General features: G+C 34.0%; 2 protein-coding genes across 3 annotated transcripts; both read left to right on the forward strand.

The window, feature by feature from the left end:
• Positions 1,412–5,178, forward strand: LOC18595212 (protein NRT1/ PTR FAMILY 4.3). The gene is made up of 6 exons (XM_018123961.1): positions 1,412–1,559; positions 1,605–1,760; positions 2,129–2,346; positions 2,625–3,065; positions 3,590–3,747; positions 3,999–5,178. The coding sequence occupies exons 2-6, from the start codon at positions 1,637–1,639 to the stop codon at positions 4,894–4,896; spliced, it is 1,839 nt and encodes a 612-aa protein (XP_017979450.1). The 5' UTR covers positions 1,412–1,559; positions 1,605–1,636; the 3' UTR covers positions 4,897–5,178.
• On the forward strand, positions 10,300–19,925 carry LOC18595213 (CLP protease regulatory subunit CLPX2, mitochondrial). Of its 2 annotated transcripts, XM_007023065.2 has the most exons (15): positions 10,303–10,949; positions 11,709–11,770; positions 11,937–12,028; positions 12,125–12,204; positions 13,099–13,149; positions 13,804–13,878; positions 13,961–14,038; positions 15,961–16,023; positions 16,301–16,371; positions 16,453–16,552; positions 16,716–16,820; positions 17,036–17,098; positions 17,263–17,385; positions 17,762–17,920; positions 19,594–19,925. In XM_007023065.2, exons 1-15 carry the CDS (start codon positions 10,437–10,439, stop codon positions 19,600–19,602), a joined length of 1,644 nt encoding a protein of 547 aa, XP_007023127.2. In that variant the 5' UTR covers positions 10,303–10,436; the 3' UTR covers positions 19,603–19,925. The 2 variants fall into 2 exon arrangements, with proteins under 2 accessions (XP_007023129.2, XP_007023127.2); XM_007023067.2 differs by lacking the exons at positions 17,762–17,920; positions 19,594–19,925 and having other exon boundaries at positions 10,300–10,949; positions 17,250–17,379.

The following is a 22,825-nucleotide window of genomic DNA, read 5'->3' on the forward strand; positions in this document are numbered from 1 at the left end:
AGATCGGATCAGACAATTTTTGTCTCGAGAGGATGGTTCGGCTAAGTGTTTACTATGTAGCTATGGTAAAGCATAAAACAATAAAAGTAACCAAAATACCACAATATTTGATAGAATAATCATATAGAACATGAAATTTATATAGAATGCTCGATGAAATGAGACTTGGAAGGTGACATTTGAACAAACATGACCATCAACGTATTGGGCTCGATTGAAATATTGGTTAGGATGATTGAGTGTTTGAAAGCCAAGGGTTAGGATGGTTGAGCTTGAGTTGGTTTGAGCTGATTTGTGTTGAGTTGAGTAGGGTTTCTGCTTGTTAAGCTTCCTCTTATATATTTATAGACGTAAGTATCAAATTTTGCACCTCAAATTTAGATAATTAATAAAATAATTTAAATTTATGAAAAAAAAAATAACTGAGAGATAAGGGTTAAAGTTGAAGGTTCAATCGCTTCTCCTCTCGTTTGGACACTGTCGGTAGATACTTTCACCTCAATGGAACTAAAAATTAATTAAAAAAAATTAAATTTTCATCTATATTTTCTTCTTTATTTTTCAAATGAAATAGAATTTTAAATAAGACAAAAAGGGAGAGGAATCTATGTACTTATATTTATATATATTTGTATGAAATGGGAAAAGGAAATAACAACCAATTCATGCATGTGCACCAAGTTTTAAAAGTGGATAAATAAAAAGGTATCCATTCCATGCTGGTTTTAAAGAAAAAAAAATATGGGCTACCACATAACAACTACTACCTTGTTACGTACGTTTAATTCAATTATTCAAGAGACTACAAACCGACAATAGAATAGTTTGACCATTAAGTATCTTCTTTATACTTATTTAAAAAAATCCAGATTTAACTTTATTTTATACATGAATAATACATCAAATATAAATAGATTTATATTTAATGCAGATCAATGTTAAATGACATAACAGTGTATCCGTGATGATACATTAAAAATATATAATTTATTGAATCTGTTACTGATTACGGTTAACCAAATTAACAATTGTCACATGGGGTTAACCATTAACAAATGTTATTTTGCATTTATTAATTCTATTCGACAATAATCATTAAAATAAATAAAACAAATATTTAATTTGAAATCGAATTAAATAGTTATCTTCGCAAATGAGAAAGGAAAGGAAATAATGGTGCTGGGAAATAAGAGGACCTATTGAATGTGGACCACAAGGGCAAAATAAAAAGGGGAAAATCATATGGCAAAGGAATACAGCGCACACGCTCCTTTTCAAAGAGTGAGGAAAACATGCCGTAATTGTTAGACTGCGTGTGGTCCACATGGTCAGAGTGCGTGTGGGGCTTAAACTCATCCGAGGCAGTTCCATTAATTTCAGTAGAATCTAGGAAGGAGGGGGAGAGGGGGTTGGCTTTCACCAGTGGCCTTGTGGGGATTATAAATTAGGACACAACCCACTTTGGCTGCCTCAAATTCAGCAGAGAGTAAGGACAACAAATCAGCTTCCCCCGTTTCCCTAGCTTATCTCTGTAAAGAGACTACTTTTTACCTGAGGGAGAGAGAGAGAGAGAGAGGAGAGAGGAGTGACAAAGTANGAGGGAGGAGAGAGAGAGAGAGAGGAGAGAGGAGTGCAAATGGAAGAAGGTAGAAGGAATAACAAAGTGTGGGTGACGGAAGAAGAGAGCACAGTTGATTGGAGAGGCAGGCCTTCCAACCCAAACAAGCATGGCGGCATGAGGGCTGCTGCATTTGTTCTTGGTCTGTTCTCTTTCTCTCCCACTCCAATCCCTTTTTCTTTTTTTAATTATTAGTAAGAATATTTGTTTGTAACTGAGTTGAGTATCTTGTTTCTATTCAATAAAGTTGGTTGTAATCATACGTACTATTGCCCTCAGCCAACCTGTCTATATTAGTTTCCTCCATATCTGTCTATATTTTTTTCCATTGGTAACTATATATTACTACTTACTGCTTGTTTTCACTTGAAACTATAATATATTTATATCTCTTTTTACACTCCATGAGATTCAGATGGAGTAAATCTTTTTTACACTACTACAGTTGTCATATATACTCTCTGGTCAAAACTGAGTGCTAATTTTGGTGAGCGGGGATGAATTTTGCAGGGCTTCAAGCATTTGAGATAATGGCAATTGCAGCAGTAGGGAACAACCTTATAACATATGTTATAAATGAGATGCACTTCTCCCTGTCAAAGTCAGCAAACATAGTGACAAACTTTGTTGGAACTATCTTCCTGTTGGCCCTCCTTGGTGGTTACCTCTCAGACTCTTATCTTGGGAGTTTCTGGACCATGCTTATCTTTGGCTTTGTGGAGCTTTCTGTAAGCTTTCCTGATCTTCACTCCACCTTTTTCTTTTCATTTCTGATTTGCATTTTTCTCCTTCCCTTTTTGTCTCTCTCTCTCTCTCTCTAATTTCTCAGCCCTTGAAAGATAGTGGCTTAACTTTTCGTATGCAGTTGAAGTTTGGCAAGCACTGTAGCCTTTTTTGTTAAATTAAAAGTAAAACTCATATGAATTAATATTATGGCAATCTATATTAATTTGTTTCTTACACATTATTTGTGGGCAAAAAAACCCAAAAAAAAAAAAAAATGTAGGGTTTCATATTACTGTCAGTCCAAGCACATCTTCCCCAACTAAAGCCACCAAAGTGCAACATGGTGATTGATGGAGAGCATTGCGTGGAAGCAAAGGGCTTCAAGGCGTTGATTTTTTTTGTGGCACTGTACTTAGTGGCATTAGGAAGTGGATGTGTTAAACCCAACATGATTGCTCATGGAGCAGATCAGTTCAATCAAACCAACCCCTCGCAGTCCAAGAAGCTGTCAACCTACTTCAATGCTGCCTATTTCGCCTTCTCCATGGGTGAACTCATTGCCCTCACTATTCTAGTGTGGATCCAAACTCATGCCGGTATGGATGTTGGGTTTGGAGTCTCTGCAGCCGCCATGGCGATGGCACTCATCAGCGTGGTTTCTGGGACACTGTATTACAGGAACAAGCCTCCTCAAGGAAGCATCTTCACCCCCATTGCTCAAGTAATAAACTCAATCTCATGCTTCTCATTTCTCTTTTGTTTTCCACACGCACAACGAATTTATTCTTGTGAGCATTTTAAGCTTTTAAGTTTTATTAACATAAATGTTTTTCTTGCTGTGCTTTAAATTCTTGTGATTAGTAGCCTTGCATTTTTATTCACTTGGTGCATGTTTAGTTGGAGAGAATAATTATTTTATTTTTTATTTGATTTACGGACTGATTATTCCAAAATATATCAAACTAGTTATTACTGATTTTCTTCGATAATACTTATTCCATGAGTCACGGAATATATATATTACAATTATATTACACATGTTATTTAGTTAAGGAAAAGTAATATGTGGTTTGTTAAAGAGAAAATTATAAAGTTGTCTTTTCAATTATACTATTATGAAATATAGAATCTTGCACATATAATATTGGACTATATCTATAATCTCTCTTATAATATTATTAATTATGAATACTAATCCGCTGGACTATTCTGATTTTTCTTAATTATTTGGACATATTTCTTCAGGTATTTGTGGCAGCCATATTAAAGAGAAAGCAAATTTGTCGGCCTATTTCTAACCCTCAGATGCTTAATGGAAAACAAAACAGTGTGCCCAACAGATCAGCATCAGCTTCGCATCTGCATTCTGAATCTGGCAATGTGCTTCACACCCAGAGGTTCAGGTAATTAATCTGGGATATTTGTCACGATCCCACTATCCTAATTCACTTGTTTTTCGTTAATGCTTTGAGTGTTGTGTTCTGAATCAAGATAGTTTTGGATTTTTAGTACCCCTACATGTTGTGAAAGGTTAGGTTTCCTAGCCAGTGCAACTCAGACTGGATTTTATCTTGTTTGTTAATGACTACATGCATCTTTCCACACTAAAAATTCCATAGTTAATTAGGAACTTGGGTTTCTGACATCATGGCAGGTTCTTGGACAAGGCGTGCATCAAAGTTCAAGATGGCAGTAATACAAAGGAAAGTCGGTGGAGACTGTGCAGTGTTGCCCAAGTGGAGCAAGTGAAGATATTGCTTTCAGTTATCCCAATATTTGCTTGTACCATTGTTTTCAATACCATTTTGGCTCAGCTCCAAACATTCTCAGTGCAACAAGGAAGTGCTATGGACACCCAGCTGACCAAATCTTTCCATATCCCTCCAGCATCCCTTCAGTCCATCCCTTACATCATGCTCATCTTCATAGTCCCTCTATACGACGAATTCTTTGTCCCCTTTGCAAGAAAATTTACTGGTAATGAATCCGGAATTTCTCCTCTACTCAGGATCGGCTCGGGTCTTTTTCTCGCAACGTTTTCCATGATTGCTGCAGCCGTGATGGAGAAGAAGAGAAGGGACGCCGCCGTGGGTTCGGGTGAAATAATATCCATCTTTTGGATCACCCCGCAGTTCTTAATCTTCGGAATATCCGAAATGCTTACTGCAGTTGGCCTCATTGAGTTCTTCTACAAGCAGTCCTTGAAAGGGATGCAAGCATTTTTTACAGCCATAACCTATTGCTCTTACTCATTTGGCTTCTACTTGAGCTCGGTACTTGTTTCCCTGGTGAATAAGATCACATCATCAGGTTCTTCCAGAGGCGGTTGGCTTAGTGACAACGATCTGAACAAGGACAGGCTCGATCTTTTCTACTGGTTGCTAGCGGTCCTTAGCTTTCTAAACTTCCTAAACTATCTCTTCTGGGCTAGATGGCATTCTAATTCTTCTCCATCAGGCACCGCACAGAATGAGGCAGTTGAGGCCGGCGAGTTGAGCCATTTCAGCTTGATGAGACTTTCAAAAGATGTTGGAGATGAGGATATACCATGAAATGAAACTATATACATATATATCTGATCTGAAGGCAATTATCTATTACTATCTTGTATTATAGATAAACTAGAGAATATACTTATGATACCATGCAAAAGGCTGTTTAATTAAGACGTTTACAGGCTTTGTAAAGAAGTGTAGAAGATAGAGGGCCATCTTAATTAGCTTGTTAGTTATGTTAGCTTAAGCGTTTTAGAAGAAGTAAGGTTTTTCAATTCTATATCGAACAAAAAAGGGATTCTGATAAATTATAAAGGTAAACATCACACATCCTATCAAGTTAATTTTTTGAGAAGAAGGTAATATCTCGTGACACTTAAGAGGTAGATGAAAACAAAGTAAATCTTGTTTCTAGCTTTTTCACTAAAGTCAATGTGCCGTCAACATAGTATTAATGAATATGACATCTCACATAGGTAATTTGTAGGTAATCAAGATACTGTGTTTCTATGGTTTTGTAAAGAAGATGCGCATATCCAGTCAAGGGTCCCAATAGATCTATCAATTTTGGTCTTGACTCATTTACAAGGATTCAATGCATTCTCCTAGTGTTTGGCTTTTATCCACATATATATCAACCGTCATTCGTTCTTCATGAAAGAGCACCTTATTGCTTTCTTTGAATGACAGGAAAGGAATATGCAAGTAGCTAGTGGAGACCTAGCCAAATACTTTCTTGCTATAAGGAATGAGGGGTCCTTTTGTATATTTAGAGAGAGAGAGAGAGAGCAGATCTAGCAACTATGATGTGATGCATGAATATGAAACATAATTAAGCTCCCGTTGATAAAGTCAAAAGGGGAAAAGTGACCTATGAAAAGGAAAGACACCCATTAAGGAATTAGTAGAGAAGTGGTTTGCATGTTCTTGTTACCATCTGCTGAGAAACATGTCTCAAACATGTCCTGAAGTTGGAGCTTGGCCCCCTCCTGCATGATACTTCACCATCAGTCTCCTCCTAACACCACTGGGTGTAAATATCTATCAAAATGTTTGCTAAAAGACTGACATGGGAACCCACAAATGCATATAACATTGTTGCCCCGAGGAATGGAGCTGCATTTTCTGGTCATTAACTATTTTATCATGGCTTGTATTGAACCGCCGTAAATTAACATTTTTTATGTAGATATTCAATAACATCTTTCTTCTACTGCCTCCTTGTTAACTCCTGTGAGTTAAGAATTTAATAAAACTGAAGGGTTATGTCACTTGAGACAATTGGGGAGTTTGCTACTGGTTTTTATAGTCAAGCTTGAGAACTGGCTATATAGGCATAGAGACCACAAGTCTTATTGTTACCATAAAACATGATTCGGAGATTTGAGTATGAAATAAAGAAGGAATCAAAGCTTCCTGTTTTGCCTAAGTTAACTCTAATTTTTGCTATTCTACTCTAGATCATCAACTTGATTAGGATAAGTAATGAAAAAGCATACCTCTATTTTACTTAATGCAAAAACTCATGCAATTGTGAATATTTGAATGTCTCATACTATCATGCATATATATGAAGAGATTCAGATGAGCTAATAGCATTTGGTGGTTATCGACCGTAAAAATGATGCAATCATCTCAATTATTATGTCTAAGCATAATAGTTGATGTAAGCATTCAAACATGAAGAGTTTCCATTTGAGTAAAATTTTTCATGATAGAGTCCAAGTAGAAGCAAGATTCTCTATGATGTGCATAATGATATAAAAACTTTTGGATTTTCATGTTAAATCATCATATGAGTGCAAACGATCATGTATGCATTGCATAGTAGTTGCAGACAAGCTCTATGTGTTTAGAGTCCTAGTTAAATTGAAACTTTACAAGATGGGTTTAAATGGTAAAAATACTTTACAGCTACAAGACATTTGATTATTTGATGTTTAACATGTTTCTAGATACTACAGGACTTAATAACGTTCATTTAGTTCTAAAACTAAACTTGAAGGCAAAGACAGATAAAATGTTCCCATGGCTATAGCTAGTGCAACAACTCTTCCTCCATTTTCAACACGTCACTGTTAGCCAATTTCTATTGTTTTAAGTTCCCGAATGTTATTACACAAGTAAGGACCACATTTGTCTCCGACACCCAAAGTTTTGAAGCAACAATAGACATGTTTAGCTCAATCATCAATATACTTGAGATATAGGCTTCGACAAGTTTTTTGTTTTTTTTCAAAATTGTCAAGTAAACTTTGCAGTTTCTCTTTTAATGCTTTTCCTTATCGTCATTGACGGAATTAGGATTTCAAGTTTAAAAAAAAAAAAAAAAATTCAACATTTGAAGAGATGAAATTATAATTTTTTTAAAAAGGATAAAATTATAAAATTTCAAAACAAAACAATAATGAAATTATAAATTTTTAAAAATTTGGATGTCCTACTAGCCCCACTCCCTACGCCTCCACTTATCGCCTTTACTTGTCGTAGTGATGCTAAGTACCATTCTTGTTGTCCTTCTTATGCCCTTATTAGGCTTCTATGTCTTGCCGATTGAGCCCCTTGCATTCTTTCCATTCTTCTTCATCATCGACTTCTTACTATTAGAAGATGAAACAAGAATGTATTTAAAAAAAAAAAACAAAATGAAACAAGAAGTAATGCATTATTTTCTTTTTTGATGGACTTCTTATTTGTATCCAAGATATTCAATGATTCGGGCAAGGTAACTTCCAATCAGTTAATGCCGAAATTCATCACAAATTGTGAATCGCTGTCTTGTAGAAACTATAAAACTAAGTTAATATTGAATTCATGATCATCACAAAGTCCAATTGCCTAAGCTTTTCTATGCAACTAATCATATTTCGATCATGTGTTTTGACAAAAAATACTTCTATCATCTTGCATCGGAACGATCTGTTTGATGTCTCATACCTTTTTATATGATTTTACTTATCAAACAATTGTTTGAGGTGCAAAATCATACTTTGAGCATTAATATTTCTTATAACATCACACATATGGCCAAATCATCATCATTTTTATAAGTTTGATAAGATTCTCGCAACTCATCACTATCATCCTTAGCAGGAACTGGTCGTATTTTCGAGGGCATGTAATTTCTTTTCTTACTTTAGAACTATTCTCAAGTTTCTATAACAGTCCAATAAGTTTGGCCCAGTAAACTTATTACCATTAAGTATTCTCCAAGATGATATATTGTTACTCATTTTTACCTAGCAAACTTAAATATTAAAAATTAATTGAGTGTAAGTTATTTAAGCATTTAAATTAATATAAGACAAAATCTTTTCAAAATTATTTTTTGAAAGAAGGTGCATTTTATTAACACCAAATCATTGAAACAATACATCCAATCCATAGATAACATTTTAGGCACACTAATACAAAACTAACTCATTACACTTGCATACAAGGTGAGCCTCATTAAAAACTTTCTCATGATAAACTAATGGGACAAAATTCATAATAAGGAAAAAAGAGTACTCATCCTAATATGCACTTATATTGCCCCCATTTGCCAAGACAGGATATTACAATGAGTCTTGATCCTGACTCACAACATGGCCTATACAAGAAGGCAATTGCATGCTTTCTTTCCATAGCAATATACCATCCTGTGTATATTTTGCATGTTGTGCTATTGTGTAAGCCACCTTATTTTCCTCCCTTGAGCAATGACGGACTTGTGTACACCAAGTTTTCTCCAATAACATGATGCAGTCTACCACTATGTGTCCCAATCTTCCATTGCTACACTTGTTTTTCAACCATTTGACCAGTTGCAGACAATCTATCTCCACCTCATCAATTCGTAGTACTGTTAATCACAAAAAGATAATGCCCAACTCAATGCTTTGATCTCCACCTCTACAAATTGACACCTCCTTTTTATATGTATTTAATCCAGCAAGCAGAACTTCTCCATGATTATTACGAATAATGAAACCCACACCTATTTTTACCTCACCATTTAATTTTTTTTTTGAAAAGCACCTCACCATTTAATTTGAAGATAGCAGCATCAACTTTAGCTTTCGACCCCAACGGTATTCTTCATTTATTCACCTTACTTCTTCCACCAGTTTCAGATATACAAAGGGAAATTAGTGGTCATTCTATATTGTTGCACCATGTTTAAATATTAAATTATTTCTAGTCTTCCATATTGACCACAGAATGCATACAATCTCCTCTACATCTGTTTGCTCCACTTTATCTAACAATAATAAGAGCCATTCTGCGACAGACGATCATTGACTTTTAAAATTATTGATTACTCTTGCTATTTTATTAAAAATAATTGCCTCCCATTATTAAATAAAAAAATTCCTAATTTTTCAATGAGTTAGGATCCTATTCAAAGTCCCACAATTTTAAGTAATTCAATAAATCATGATTTATTAGATTAAGTAGATAATTGTGAATTTTTTTAAAAAATAATTTTATTAAATCTCAATTTCGAAATACCATGTCAAGTTTCTCACTTGATTGACCAAAGACTCCCAAGACATTAACGTCCGATCTGGGAAAAAAACCTGTACAATTACATCATATCTGCCACACAGAGAAGGAGGTGGCTGCGTGGAGACAACACAAGGAACCAAAAAGAGAAAGGCACCACGTGCCAAGAAGCCGAAAACATGGGCACACAAAAGGGCCTGAAAACAAAAACCAAAGGCCGAACCATCAGCTCCAAGTCCTAAACATGAAAACAAAGAAGAGATTCGCAAAACAAACTCAATCCAAGAGCCTCCAGACTTCGGCACCATGATGAAAGCTCGGGACCTCAGCCTCAGACATCAGAAGCAGCCCAAGACAAGAGCATTCCATTGCAATAAACAAAAAGGAACTGGTAACACTTCCTAGAATCCCCGCATCATGAGAACTCCAACACAGGACGCACATCAAGAGCAGATAACTGTGGTTATTAATTACATCATATCTTATCTTAGCTACGATAATAGAAGTCAAATTTCTCGTGTTCTTTGATTTTTTATATTTAAAATTTTTAATATTATTAAAAAAGCTTTTTTAGGGAAATTTATTAATAGAATACTAATATTTTCATTTTATAAAATATAATTAAAAAATTAATTTCAACTGGATTTTGGTTCATTATGAATATTTCTACAATGCAGTTGAAAAAATTAAAGCTATCGAATACTTAAAGAAAATAAAAAAGATTATTGTTTTTCATCCTTATTTACGAAAAAAAAAAGAAAAAATGGAAGAAATAAGAGTGAAATTTTACTTACTTACAAAATTTATCACCTTTTTTAAATTACATTTTTATCTAATAATAAAATATTTTTTTTTCATTTTTTGACTCAATCAAAATTTCCATTAACCCTACCAAAATATTTACAAAAAAGTATTACTTTTCCCCTCTTTTTCTCTTTTCTCCTCCACTTTTTATCTTTTTCTATTTTACTCCCCTGTGCAAAGTCCCACAGATTTTTGACTTTCTTTTATTTTTGGATAACAGCACTTAGTTTGTAGATTTTAGCTGTCTCCGTCGCCTTCTTCCGTATTCAGTTGCAATTCAACCACAAGGAACAACCACCGACGGCATGCTTTCACTTGCCAAACACACCGCCAGAGCTCTAACGACCGCCATCCGCCGCCGCAAAACCACTGTTGGGGTGACGTCATTGTGGTCGATTTCGCGCCAAAAATGGGACGGAGTGGAGTACGATCACATTAGGGCTGACGTCAACTGTCCCCGATGCTCCAACCAAATGCCCGTGCTTTTCTCTAACCGCCCACTCTCTATCACGGCTCGGGAGCCAGGCCTCTACCAGGCTCTCAATCTCTGCCCTAACTGTAAAACGGCCTTCTATTTCCGGCCGTTTAAGCTGGTTCCCTTGCAGGGGAGCTTCGTGGAACTGGGAAGGATCATGGGGGACGCCGAGGGGATTTCGGGGAAAGAACCCGGGCAGATTGGTAAACTCAGTGATGACAATGATGACGCTGATGAGGACAAAGATGACGTGGCGAGGAGGCTGGAGAGGGAATTGCCCACCCCGAAGGAGATTTGTGGGAGGCTGGATGAGTTTGTCATCGGCCAACAAAAGGCAAAGAAGGTAAGCCTTCCATACTTTTACTTTTGATGACATTCTTGCTTGGGGAATCAATTAATGTTAATAGCATTTGAATTTGAATTTGATTTCTCTGTATGTTTCTAAAGCCGACTGTTAAGAAATGAAATTGAATGACTATTTCTGGTTAAGTTTTATTGAGTTTTCAACAAATAAAACTCAACTTGGCTTCAAATCAAGGAACATTACCGAAAAATGTTGTTTGTTAGGTATGCATGCGGGTAATGAAGCTGATCATCTCAAAAGGTTTTTGAAGTTTCTTTCATTTTGGTTTGAAACAAGGCCAACATCTGCACTTTATTTGGTAGGAAGGAAGGAAAATGGAGGGAAGGAACTAGGGAAAGAAAGGAATTTGTTTTTTCCCTTGTCATGTTTGGTACAAGAGATGGAAAATGGAAGGAAAAAAAAAAGTTAAGCCTAAATTTGTAAATAAATGATTAATTTTTGTTATTTGAAGGAGAAGAAGGGTGCAAATCTGACACCTTTTCTTCCACGATTTCCTTTCCCCTTCTGCTATCTCCTAAACTTTTTCCCACATTGAAATCCTAGCTCCACCCATTAATCAAATGGATTTTTTCTTGTTAATCCATTAAAGAATAAAAAAGGTTAGACTTTCCATTGTAACTTTTTGGTGGCCTGTAATAATTGTTAGAAATTTTTTAAAAAAGCTAGCATTATGAAATTTACAAATCCAGTTATCATCCATATTTTCATTGTTTGATTGAAGGTCTACTTGTATCACAGGTGCTATCTGTAGCAGTTTACAACCACTACAAAAGGATATATCATGCCTCCCAGCAGAACGAGTTAGTACTTTCTGGTCTTCCTGTTTAACCAGTTTAATGCCCTTGGAATCCTTAATTGGTGGTTTCTATCAGTTCTTTCAGTTTCACTCACAGCTAATTTATATAACAAATTACATATCTATTTGATATTACCTTTTTAGACTGAGTATTTGCATCTCAATACTAGGGCTTGTATATTGGGTGATGATGAAAATGATGCCAATGATTTTGTTGAATTGGATAAAAGCAATGTACTGTTGATAGGTCCTACTGGTTCAGGTATAGTCATGTTCCCTTATGTGCCAAATAACTTCATGCTGCTTGTAATGATTATTGTCTTGATTTCCTCTTGTAAAACCTTGATTATGGGCACAGGGAAAACATTACTTGCAAAGACACTAGCACGCATTGTGAATGTGCCATTTGTCATTGTCGATGCAACAACTTTAACACAGGCAAGTGAACCCTTAGATCTGACTACAATATCCTTGATCATATGCAGTCACTTGTCTATTTTGAAGCATTCTATGATTATATGCTTGATTTTTTTCTTTTTCCTAATTTCCCATCCAGAGGGAAATAATAATTTCATTTTCCTATGACTGGTTTTTCCCCTCTTTTTTGAGTATCACCAAGTAAATGACAATGAGTATTAACCTTTTCCTGCTCCATCTCTCCCTCATCGACCCCAAACCTTAAACCTGGACTGTGACAATCTGAATGATTTTGTGAAATTCATCAATATATGTTCTTTCTTGTGTAGAAACATATTCATAGACCTGGGATTTGGTGATTTCTTTCTAGAGCTTCAACTTTCATACCCTACGAAGGCTATCAACCTCGCTTCTATCTGATGGCAAGCTTGTACTGGCACCTATACTTTTTCTTTGCTATTTCTTTTAACTTCTCTCACATCTGGATCATTCTTCTGTCTCTTGCCCTATAGTCTTCAGTTGGCATGCCTAACTACACCAGTTCTTGAATTTACAAGTTAACATAACCCTACTAATTGTCAGTAATGTCTCTTTTTCTTAAAGAAAAACTAAATCATGGAGATGCAAATTCAAGTTGATGCATGCCTAACTCAGTCCAAACTTATTTGGAAATAATATTCTGAGGTCATTTTACTGGCATTTGATAAAAGGTACTAAGAAAGAGATATGTAACTTATTTAGCCAAATTTTCTTTAAATATATTGTCAATGACTGGAAACTTCTCCAAGAAACAGTTAGTTCTAGGGGACTTTCTTTAATTTCAGCTAACAGCATGATCGTAGATCTTTTTCCGCTGCATATGTTTGTGCTGTGAAGTGCAATGAAATGCTGATAATTTTACCTTTCATTTTCCAGGCAGGTTATGTTGGAGAAGACGTGGAATCAATTTTGTACAAGCTACTTGTGGTATGGTTCACCATTTGTGATCATAACAATAAATCTTTCCTAATCCTAGAATCATGTATTTTTAAAAGTAGTGGTGTGTGCCTAGTCTATATATACTTTTACATAGTTACATACATACACGCACGCCAACCCATACACACAGAGACACACGCAGACACACGCGCACACACACACACATGTATATGTATATATGCATATATTTACACACAAACACATGCATACATACAAACTAGCACACACCACTATCTTCCAGCTCCCATTTCTTTTGCTTTTTTCTGTCATTTCTAATTATTCCATAATAAATATTCGAAGGTGATAAGCATAGAAAACAGAATTCAAAATTGGCATTCAGAAACTATAATCTAATATTGAGGTGTATTATAGGCTCATGTTCTAATTGTAGCGGAAATGTTGTACTCTTGTTATCAAGAAATTGCTGTGATAACTCCAAATTTGCATTTATGATGAATCAAAATTTATTTTTCCTTACTAATGTTTTTGTTCCCTTTTATTTTTACTTCCTCTGTTTTATAATCTTGAAATATTAAACTGTATTTCAGTTTTTAAGCTTTTGAAATTTCTGCCTGATCTTTGCACATCTATTCTCATCTTACATTAAGTGTTACAATTGCTTGATATTTTCTTGGTGTACAGGAAGCTGAGTTCGATGTTGAAGCAGCTCAGCATGGGATTGTATATATTGATGAAGTTGATAAGATAACTAAGAAGGTCTCTTGAGTTGTTGATATGTGAACCGAGCATACTGATACTAAATGGCCAAATTTGATAGCTTAGATTGATTTTTCTTCAGGCTGAGAGTTCGAATATTGGTAGAGATGTATCTGGAGAGGGTGTTCAACAAGCATTGCTGAAATTGCTGGAAGGAACGGTGAGCAAATCATTTTTTAATTGTTATTGTCCGTAACCATGGTTTCTTATTGCTTACCTCAATTGAAATCAGTTTTGGATCTCATTACTCTTGTCACTAATCTGCCTTACACATGGATTTTGATGAACATTGTGCTTCTGGTTAGAGTCTCCAGACAGTAGCATAGACTAAGGTTTTAGTGAAAATGTCCTTAAACATAGATTTATTGAACCTATTTTTGTTGGTTAATAGTTATTTAAACTATTGGCAAATTAAGAAAGCGATATTAAGGCTGGGATTAGTCTTCATGGGGTATATGTATGAGCTATTTATATATGTTTCCTCAGAGCAGGTAATGGTTGCTATATGTCTGTCTGGTGATGTTTTTGTTTTTTTTTTTTTCTCCTTTTGGAAACTACAGCAAAAGTGTGTTTGGTAATAATATTCTTAATTTTCAAAAATTCAAAATAAAAAAAAATTCAAAATTGTTTGGCAGTATAAGTTTGGTGCTGTACAATGTGTAAGTGTTTTTGGCACTATCCATAGGTGAAATGCATGAATACAAACACACACACACACAAACATTTTTATATCCTTAAAAGTTGGACAGGTTAGGAAAATTTGCAATTGAAGACACTAGAACCACAGACCTCCTTGAACAATTAGTAAGGGTTCATGCTTCAATCACCATTCCTTGTTTGTTGTTAAAAATCTTATAGCAAATTTCTAATAACCAAACATGTTGTGAGTTTTAAAAAATTAAAAACTAAACAAAGTTGAAATACAAAAAACTGACAACATTACCAAATGACACCTACTATTAGTCAAATTCCATGTTGCTGTTTTATTTAAATGCATTTGGATTCATAAGGTGGGTACTTCACTCTCCATTGGAGAATGTTGTTGTTTGAATCTGGCATCTTTAGTCATGTTCCTTTGAGCAGATCTGAATTGTTTATGGGGCCAATGGTATCGTTCAAATGTGTTAAGCTTGAGATCCAGTCCCTTGCTAAACAGCCTTATCATTGTTTGGCACAACTATGTCTAAAAGGGGAGGGGATTTGAACCTTGAACCTGGACTCTCTTAAGGAGGCTAAAAACCACTTGGCTTGGTTTAGTTTGTTTAAATATCCCCATTACTTACAATGAGATCTTGATAAAACAAATTACACTGAGTTGAAGTTGTTCAGTCATTAATGTGTTTAATTCTTTTTTGTGTTTATTTATGTTTTTCACATATCCTCACAAAAGTGTAATAACTCGACAGAATGAATTGTTGCCTTATCTACTCATAATGTTCAAAGTGGCGATTGAATTTTACAATTTCATATGTAGATATCATAATACTTAATAGACCTGGCAAAGCAACCTGGATACAAAAGACCCACCGAACCCAAGCCCAGCCCAAATTGGCTCGAAATTGAAATAATACGAACCTGACCCAACCCAAATTCAAACCCGAAACAAAGACGGCATTAACTCAAAATCAGAAATGACCCAAAACATAATCTAGGAAACATTTATTTTCTTAATTTAAATTTCAATGGAATTAAAACTGATAAATATAATATAAATTATGAATTGTTGTCGAAATGACCTAAATTCTACTCAATTTAATCAATTTAAAGAAGTCTAACTTTTTTTTTTTTTGAAAGGAAAAAGTCAATAAATTGAAACCCAGCTGATTTGGAACTTGAAATACTTGAACCCAAAATGACTCACACCCGAAGTGAGCTAAATCTGAAACGACCTACCACCCAATATGATCCAAACCCAAAGCGAATTAGAGCTGAAATGATGCAACTCAACTTGCCCAATTGCCTCCTCTGCTAAAATACTTTGCACAGATCTGCCTGTGGTGGTAAAGGGAAAAGAAATTTGAGCTCTGCTTTTCTGTAATTAAGAATTCCCTATAACTAAGATTATGTATATTTTGTTCTCAGATAGTGAATGTTCCCCTTCCTGATAAAGGAGCTCGGAGGTATCCTCGTGGTGACAGCTTTCAGGTGTAGCTCTCTCTCTCTCTCTCTGCATTCTATTTATTGATTTCATCTGTTAAAATGGCCTATCATATGATTTACTGTGAGTAAAATTTACCATCTTGACAGGATTGTGTTCAATTAATTATTAGCTATGAGGATCTTATCAGTAAATAGTATATGAATAGGAATCTGAAACTTTTAATGTCTTTAGTCACCTTCAGATAATTGGGCACTTTCCACTGATGTTACCTTTTGTGTGTGTGTGTGTCTGTGTGCGGTTGGGGGGGGAAGGGTGTTGCAGATCGATACAAAGGATATACTTTTCGTATGTGGTGGGGCATTTATTGATTTGGAGAAAACCATTTCAGAAAGGTAATTTCATCATTTAATGTCTTATACTCATGGTGATTGTTTGTTAAAATTGTGCTTTTTGCTGTGGTTTAATTTTCTCAGACGGCAAGATTCGTCTATCGGCTTTGGAGCACCTGTCCGTGCAAATATGAGGAGCAGTGGCTTGACTACTGCTGCAGTTACATCATCATTGTTGGAATCTGTGAGAATCAAAACTCAAGATGGCTAAGGGAACTGTATATTTTTCCATTGCCATTATATATTTGTTTGGAAGGAAATTCTGGCTTCATTGTATATTTCTCTTTAAAATGTATTTTCTTCACTAAATCAGAAATGTAACCTCATGCTTGATTATGAACCTGCAGGTTGAAAGTGATGATCTTATTGCATATGGATTAATTCCTGAATTTATTGGGCGTTTTCCCATTTTAGTTAGCTTATCAGGCTTAAATGAGGACCAACTTGTTGAGGTGTGTTTTCCTTTTTTTTTTTTTTTTTTCTTATTGTCGTGTTTTCTGTGGTAGGGCCTTGGACTACTATATTGTTCTGAAAAGGGTCTTTACCTTTGATGTTATATTATATAGTTGTTAAGTGATGTTTAAAAGTTCAAAATAATTGCATACTTTGAGCCACTTTATATTTGTTTAAAGAATACAGACAAAATATGACAGCTAATTGTCAATAGGTCCTCATGAAGCCAAAAAATGCTCTTGGTAAGCAGTACAAGAAAATGTTCAGCATGAATGGGGTAAGCTTTCTATCCTATTCTATCGTTGGTCATGAAACTTTGTACCTTTTTCTGTCTGGCTTTTTCTCCCTTTTTTGTTGTTTTTTGAGGTCTTCCAGAAAAAGACATGAGCATTTGATTTGTTGATGTACCTTGTGATAACTTGTTTCACCTTATTTGGTCAGGTCAAATTACATTTTACTGAAAATGCATTGAGATTGATTTCAAAGAAGGCAATGACTAAAAACACTGGTGCTCGAGGTTTAAGAGCCATACTGGAAAATATTCTTACAGAAGCAATGTTCGAGGTACGCATATGGTTTCTTTTATCTTTCGGTGTCATGACGTGAGTGCTAACTATTTTTTTTTGTTAATTGGGGGAGGGGGATTCGAACCCCGCTTTCTAGGCAGAAGATCATGCACTAACTAATGGACCAAATGCTGGGGTGCTAGCTAATTTGTTTAGATGCTTTTTCCTAAGATGCCTATTTTTTCTGAAGCACCATACAAGATGAGGGACTCTTTTCTTTTTCCCCAGAAGTAATCTGCTCAAGGACATTTTACTCTTCAAATAGAAACATAGTTTTAGTTGCAATGAGTTGGGATTAACCTTTTCAATTATACAAGGAATTTTCAAAAGTAGGTTGCTTATTTTGTGCCTGTATTTTCATTGCATTCGAACAGATTCCAGACACCAAGATGAAATCTCAAGGTGTAAATGCAGTTTTGGTTGATGAAGAAGCTGTTGGGTCAGTTGATGAAACAGGATGTGGAGCTAAAATTCTCTATGGCGACGGTGAGCTGGACAGGTTTCTTGCGAAAAGAACATGGAAGGATTTTGTGGTATGCTCTCCTGATGCACCCTCTTTTTAATTGATGTCTAACTTTGAGCGTCATTTTATCATTGTTTGTCCTGTCTTTATTAATTTTTAAAATGAAACATTTGAATTTCATTAAGTAAAGCCCGTCAGGATACAGGGTGGTTCATTTTTAACAGAATTTGGAGAGAAACATGATTTCAAAGGGTGTTCTAACTTGTAAGAGGACAATAATTCAGGTGGAGTTAAACAATTTTGAATGTCATAGGGTCCTCAGTGTTTAGGATTCAATATCATCTGGCGCATGGAACACAATGCGTAATACATATTAATGGGATGAAACTGAAGCATGTTAAATTGTGTTGGTTTTATATATACGCAGTTTGAAATCCGTCTATTACACTAAAAAGTTTTGAAATTGCATTATCTGAAACTATTCGGCTTTTGAAAGATGGAGGGAAAGAGAAGATTAAAGAAAGGTTGAAGTTTGAATTTGGTTCTATCTAAATTCCATAGTTTTAGTCCTTTATCTCAGTTCTAATGAATTTAGTTTATGCATTATTATCTAAATTCCATAGTTTATGCATTAACTTATAAGACGTGGCATTTTGGTGATAGTCTAACATAGTGAGGTGAATTAGTTTTTAGGTAAAATACCCATACTTATTTAAGTTTTAATTAAAATTACATGAAAACTCATTAATTTTCAAAATGAACATTTTGTTCCAAAAAAATGTTTTTCGCTAGACGTGCAGGTCTAACCGTTAGTCAACTCTTAGTATTTTCGTCAACTTGTTGATGTGGTAAAAGTAAAGAGACAAATTTACCCTTGATTAATTTTTATAATTATTATTATATAATTTTATTATTTTTTATTAATTTTAAAAAAAAGCTCCCATTTGATCTGGCTCCCTAAGGGCGCACCGGTGCTCCCCTCTTTTGGGAAGCACCGATACCTTGGGTGCTTCCCTTGGTGAGTTGGCAAACACCGATCGGTGCTTTCATTTTTTTTAAATATAATAATAATTTTTTAAATTAATAAAAAAAAAAGTATTTTAGTCTTTTTATCATTTTTATTAACGGTGTTTGCATTCTTAGAGTAAAGTATTCATTTCGAAAATTAATGAATCTCTTTGTAATTTCGATTAAAATTTAGAGAGATATGGATTTTTTACCCTTGGTTTTTTTGGTTACATGACACATCAGTTTAAAAAGTATCACATTAATTTTGATTAAATAATAATTAATATTTTTAAAAAAATTTTAAAGAATACCTTTTAGTATTTTTTATTAAAATTTAAAGGTTTTTTTTTTGTACTAAAGTGTGTCACGGGTTAAAAAAGTTCAATTAGAATTCCATGTCATCAACAAAGCAGTAACTACAGAAGTTTAACACTTTTATTAATTTTTCTTTAATCGACTTTTAATGAGATTAAATTCATTAAAATAGGGATAGAGGGATTAAAATCACAAAATTGAAATAGTATAAAGATCAAATTCAGACTTCAACCTAAAAGAAATCACAGTATAGGACTTCAACCTGCAATCAAGTTGTGATTGCATTGTAATTTTATTCAACTTCTCACCCCAAAATTAAAAAAGAAAAAAGAAAAAGGAACATTATGCAAGCTTTAAGAATGATTTATTGTGTGAAACATTTACTCAATTTTGCTTTTTCTTTTCTAAATGGTATGACAGACTGCTTGAAGATGCTTGTGAGTAAGGTTGGTCGGCGACCTTATGGGAGAAAAGGGTACCAGCATAGGCCCAAGTTGTACTGGGAAGTTGGGGGGATCTTGTGAATACTATTCTAGTCATATAGTGTAAGTATAGTTGGCTATTTAGGCTTATTTGATCAAGTGGTAATGCTAGGGTGATTCCTATAGAAATTTTAAGTTTGAGCTAATGCCCTCACTTGTACCAAAAATGAAAATTAAATGTGTAAATAGTAGTTTTTCATGTGTTTATCATTGCTAATCAGTGAGTAGAGTTTTTGTTGGAAGATTAATCTGAAGTTTTTCGAAATATTGTAGTACTTTTTTCAATAAAAATAATCTATGATATTTTTATTGTTTAATATCTCAGATTTTTCGCTTTTATTGAATTGATTATTATTAGTGATTTACCATGAATAATGTTAACCATATATAATATTTATTAAGGTAACATAATATGTTTGAAAGTAGGTGTCCAATTAGTTTTATTGTTAATTATTGTTTTAGTTTATGAATTTTTTATTTTTAAAGTTGTTATTTATCTATTTATTTGGTAAGAATGAAGAATAAAGTGTATATGTAAATGAAATATTTTATATATAATTGTAAAAATTTAATATAATAGAAAGAATCTACTTTTTCTGTTTCATAAATACTGTTATGTTTGCCTATCTTTGATTGCTTTGAATTTATTAAGATTATTTCGTGCATGATGTAATTATTTGTTTTAAAAACAATTACCCTTACATGATTTATGCGTGCAAGTTGATTAAATTTGCCCTTAAACAAGTTAATAGAAGTTATAAAAATTGATAAAATTTAACTAATTTAACTCATTTAAATCTGTAGACACTTATTCACCAAAAATAAAAATAAATAATAATGTAATATAGTAAAAACTAAAAATAAAAGAATAAAAAAAGAACCATCCTTCTCCAGATCATCAGTACAGGGCATTTAATGCCCAGGAATAGCCACCGCCAGCTACTAGCCCCTTTTGTGCTAGAACCATGTGAAATTATGCTTAGAAGAGCATGATTTCACCTCTGGACTGTCCAAAAATTTGGACAATTTGGACAGTCCAGTTCTTAAAAAGCGGCCTTAGACAGGCAATAGACGGGAGTTTTTTTGAAAGCCAGAAAACAATAAAAAAAATAAAAGCTAATATTTCAGAAACCAAAAAAAAACCCTAGATTTAAATAACAAAAAACACAGCTCTTCCAAACCAAAAATCAGGAATCAAAAAATCTTAAACTACCAGCAATTTACCCTAGCCACAACCAAATAAAAATCACAACCAAAAGAAAATAATACCAAAAAGATATATATATATATATATATATAAAAGAAGAGTCAGATCTGAAAATGGTGATATGGGTCGGCAGTAGGGACGGTGAGGAGGTGAGGCTGTTGGGAGTTTGAGAGAGGGTGAGAGAAAAAGCAGTGCCGGCGAGGAAGGAAAGAGAGAGAGAAGCGCGATGCCAGGAAGGACAAAGGAAAGGTGCACGTCGGATTAAGAAAAGGGAGAATTTTTTGGGTAAAAAGGAGGGTCGAATTGCCGGAGTAAGAGAGAAAGGGAGAAAGTTTCGGCGTTGGTGGGAGGAGTTTGAGGAGAAAAGAAAAAAGAAGTTTTTTTTTAGAGACAGGGGAGGGTGTCGCCAAGGTAAAGAGAGAAAATGGAAGAGGGAAGTGAGGGGAAGAGGAGAAAAAGTGGGTTTTATACTTAAGGTTTGGAGGGCTTAAAACTACATCGTTTTGTAACTCACAAAAAATTCCTCCCTACTCCATCAAACGGTGTTGTTTTCGGCGTTTAGGAGGTGGCTGAACAAGGCATCGGCCAATGCATTTTTGGGAGCAGATCGTGGGCCAAGCCGGCATAGTTTGGGTCAGTCTGATCCAATCAGGTAAAAAGCTTATTCTTTGGTAGGCTTTGTTGTGATCTAGGCCATTTATGTTGATGTAGCTTAGTGTTTGGATGTAGCCTACTATGTTTTATTTAGATCTGTTTGCTTGGTAATATATATAGTGAACTTCATTTTATTCTAATGTTCTAAGATTTTAGATAATATTTTAGGATTAAAGAATTAAAACTCAAAGAGGAATATGAAAATAAAAATGTAATAGTCGGAATTAGTAAAAGTGTTTTAAATATTTTAAGTCATAAAAATATTGGAACTTAGTTAAAAAGGTATTAATGCATATATGTGAAAATAGGTAAGTCGAAATACATATAAATGGGGAATAAATGTCTAGATAAAGTATTGCTATAGTAATAGATTTTGGTCAATTTGAAAAAGAAAAAAATGAAAAAGAAGAAAAAGGATGTAGGAATAAATAAATGAATAATAAAAAATAAAATAAATAAGAAAAATGAAAGAATAACAAAAAAATATATAGTAATAATAATAAAATAGAAGAAAAAGTAGATGTTTGTCAACAAGGGTTCAAATGGTGGGGTAAAAAATATATTAATTATAATGGTAAAATCTATGTTTTGGGTTAATATTAATAAAGTATAAAAAGTTTGAGTCTTAAATATTAATCACAAGAATAATGTATAGGTACTACCGATGATGGGATATCCATTCGGAATGCGAGAAGTTACAATTTCAAGTGAATTTCTTTAGATTAGGGATTTCGATTAAAACTCCATCAATACGATGGGAAGGTCCTAATTCGAAATTTTAATGTTTATAACTTTAAGTAAATAAAAAAACTATATATACTCAATCTCCAATTAACCAAAATATATAAAAAAAGAAATAGGAAATTTGTTAATCATAATAATAAAAAAATTGATAAAATACATATGCATAAATAATAATAATAATTACCGATAATAAAAAAATACTTGGTCTAAAAATGTGATTTAGGGGGAGTTTCATATAGTAAAATAAATAAGTACCTACATAGTAAAATATATGGCGAGATAGAAATAGTTATACAAAAACAATAAATAAATATAAAATATTTTGTTCACGATAAATATTCACACAAAGAGAAGTAGTAAATTTTGTGAAAGATAAGAAACGAACATCAAGCTTACAAGTGCATCACGTATCATAGTTGCATTGTTCCAAATTGAGTACCCTCGTTTCTTAATTGATTACTATTTTCTTAATTAAAGCCATCATTCCTAACAAAAAAAACTTAATCCAACTTTTTCAGTTCGATTGAAACCATTGTTGCTTGATTGAAAGTTGGTTTAGAGAAAT

The sequence above is a fragment of the Theobroma cacao genome, chromosome 6 (genome assembly GCF_000208745.1).
Source record: "Theobroma cacao cultivar B97-61/B2 chromosome 6, Criollo_cocoa_genome_V2, whole genome shotgun sequence".
In the NCBI taxonomy this organism is placed as follows: Eukaryota; Viridiplantae; Streptophyta; class Magnoliopsida; order Malvales; family Malvaceae; genus Theobroma; species Theobroma cacao.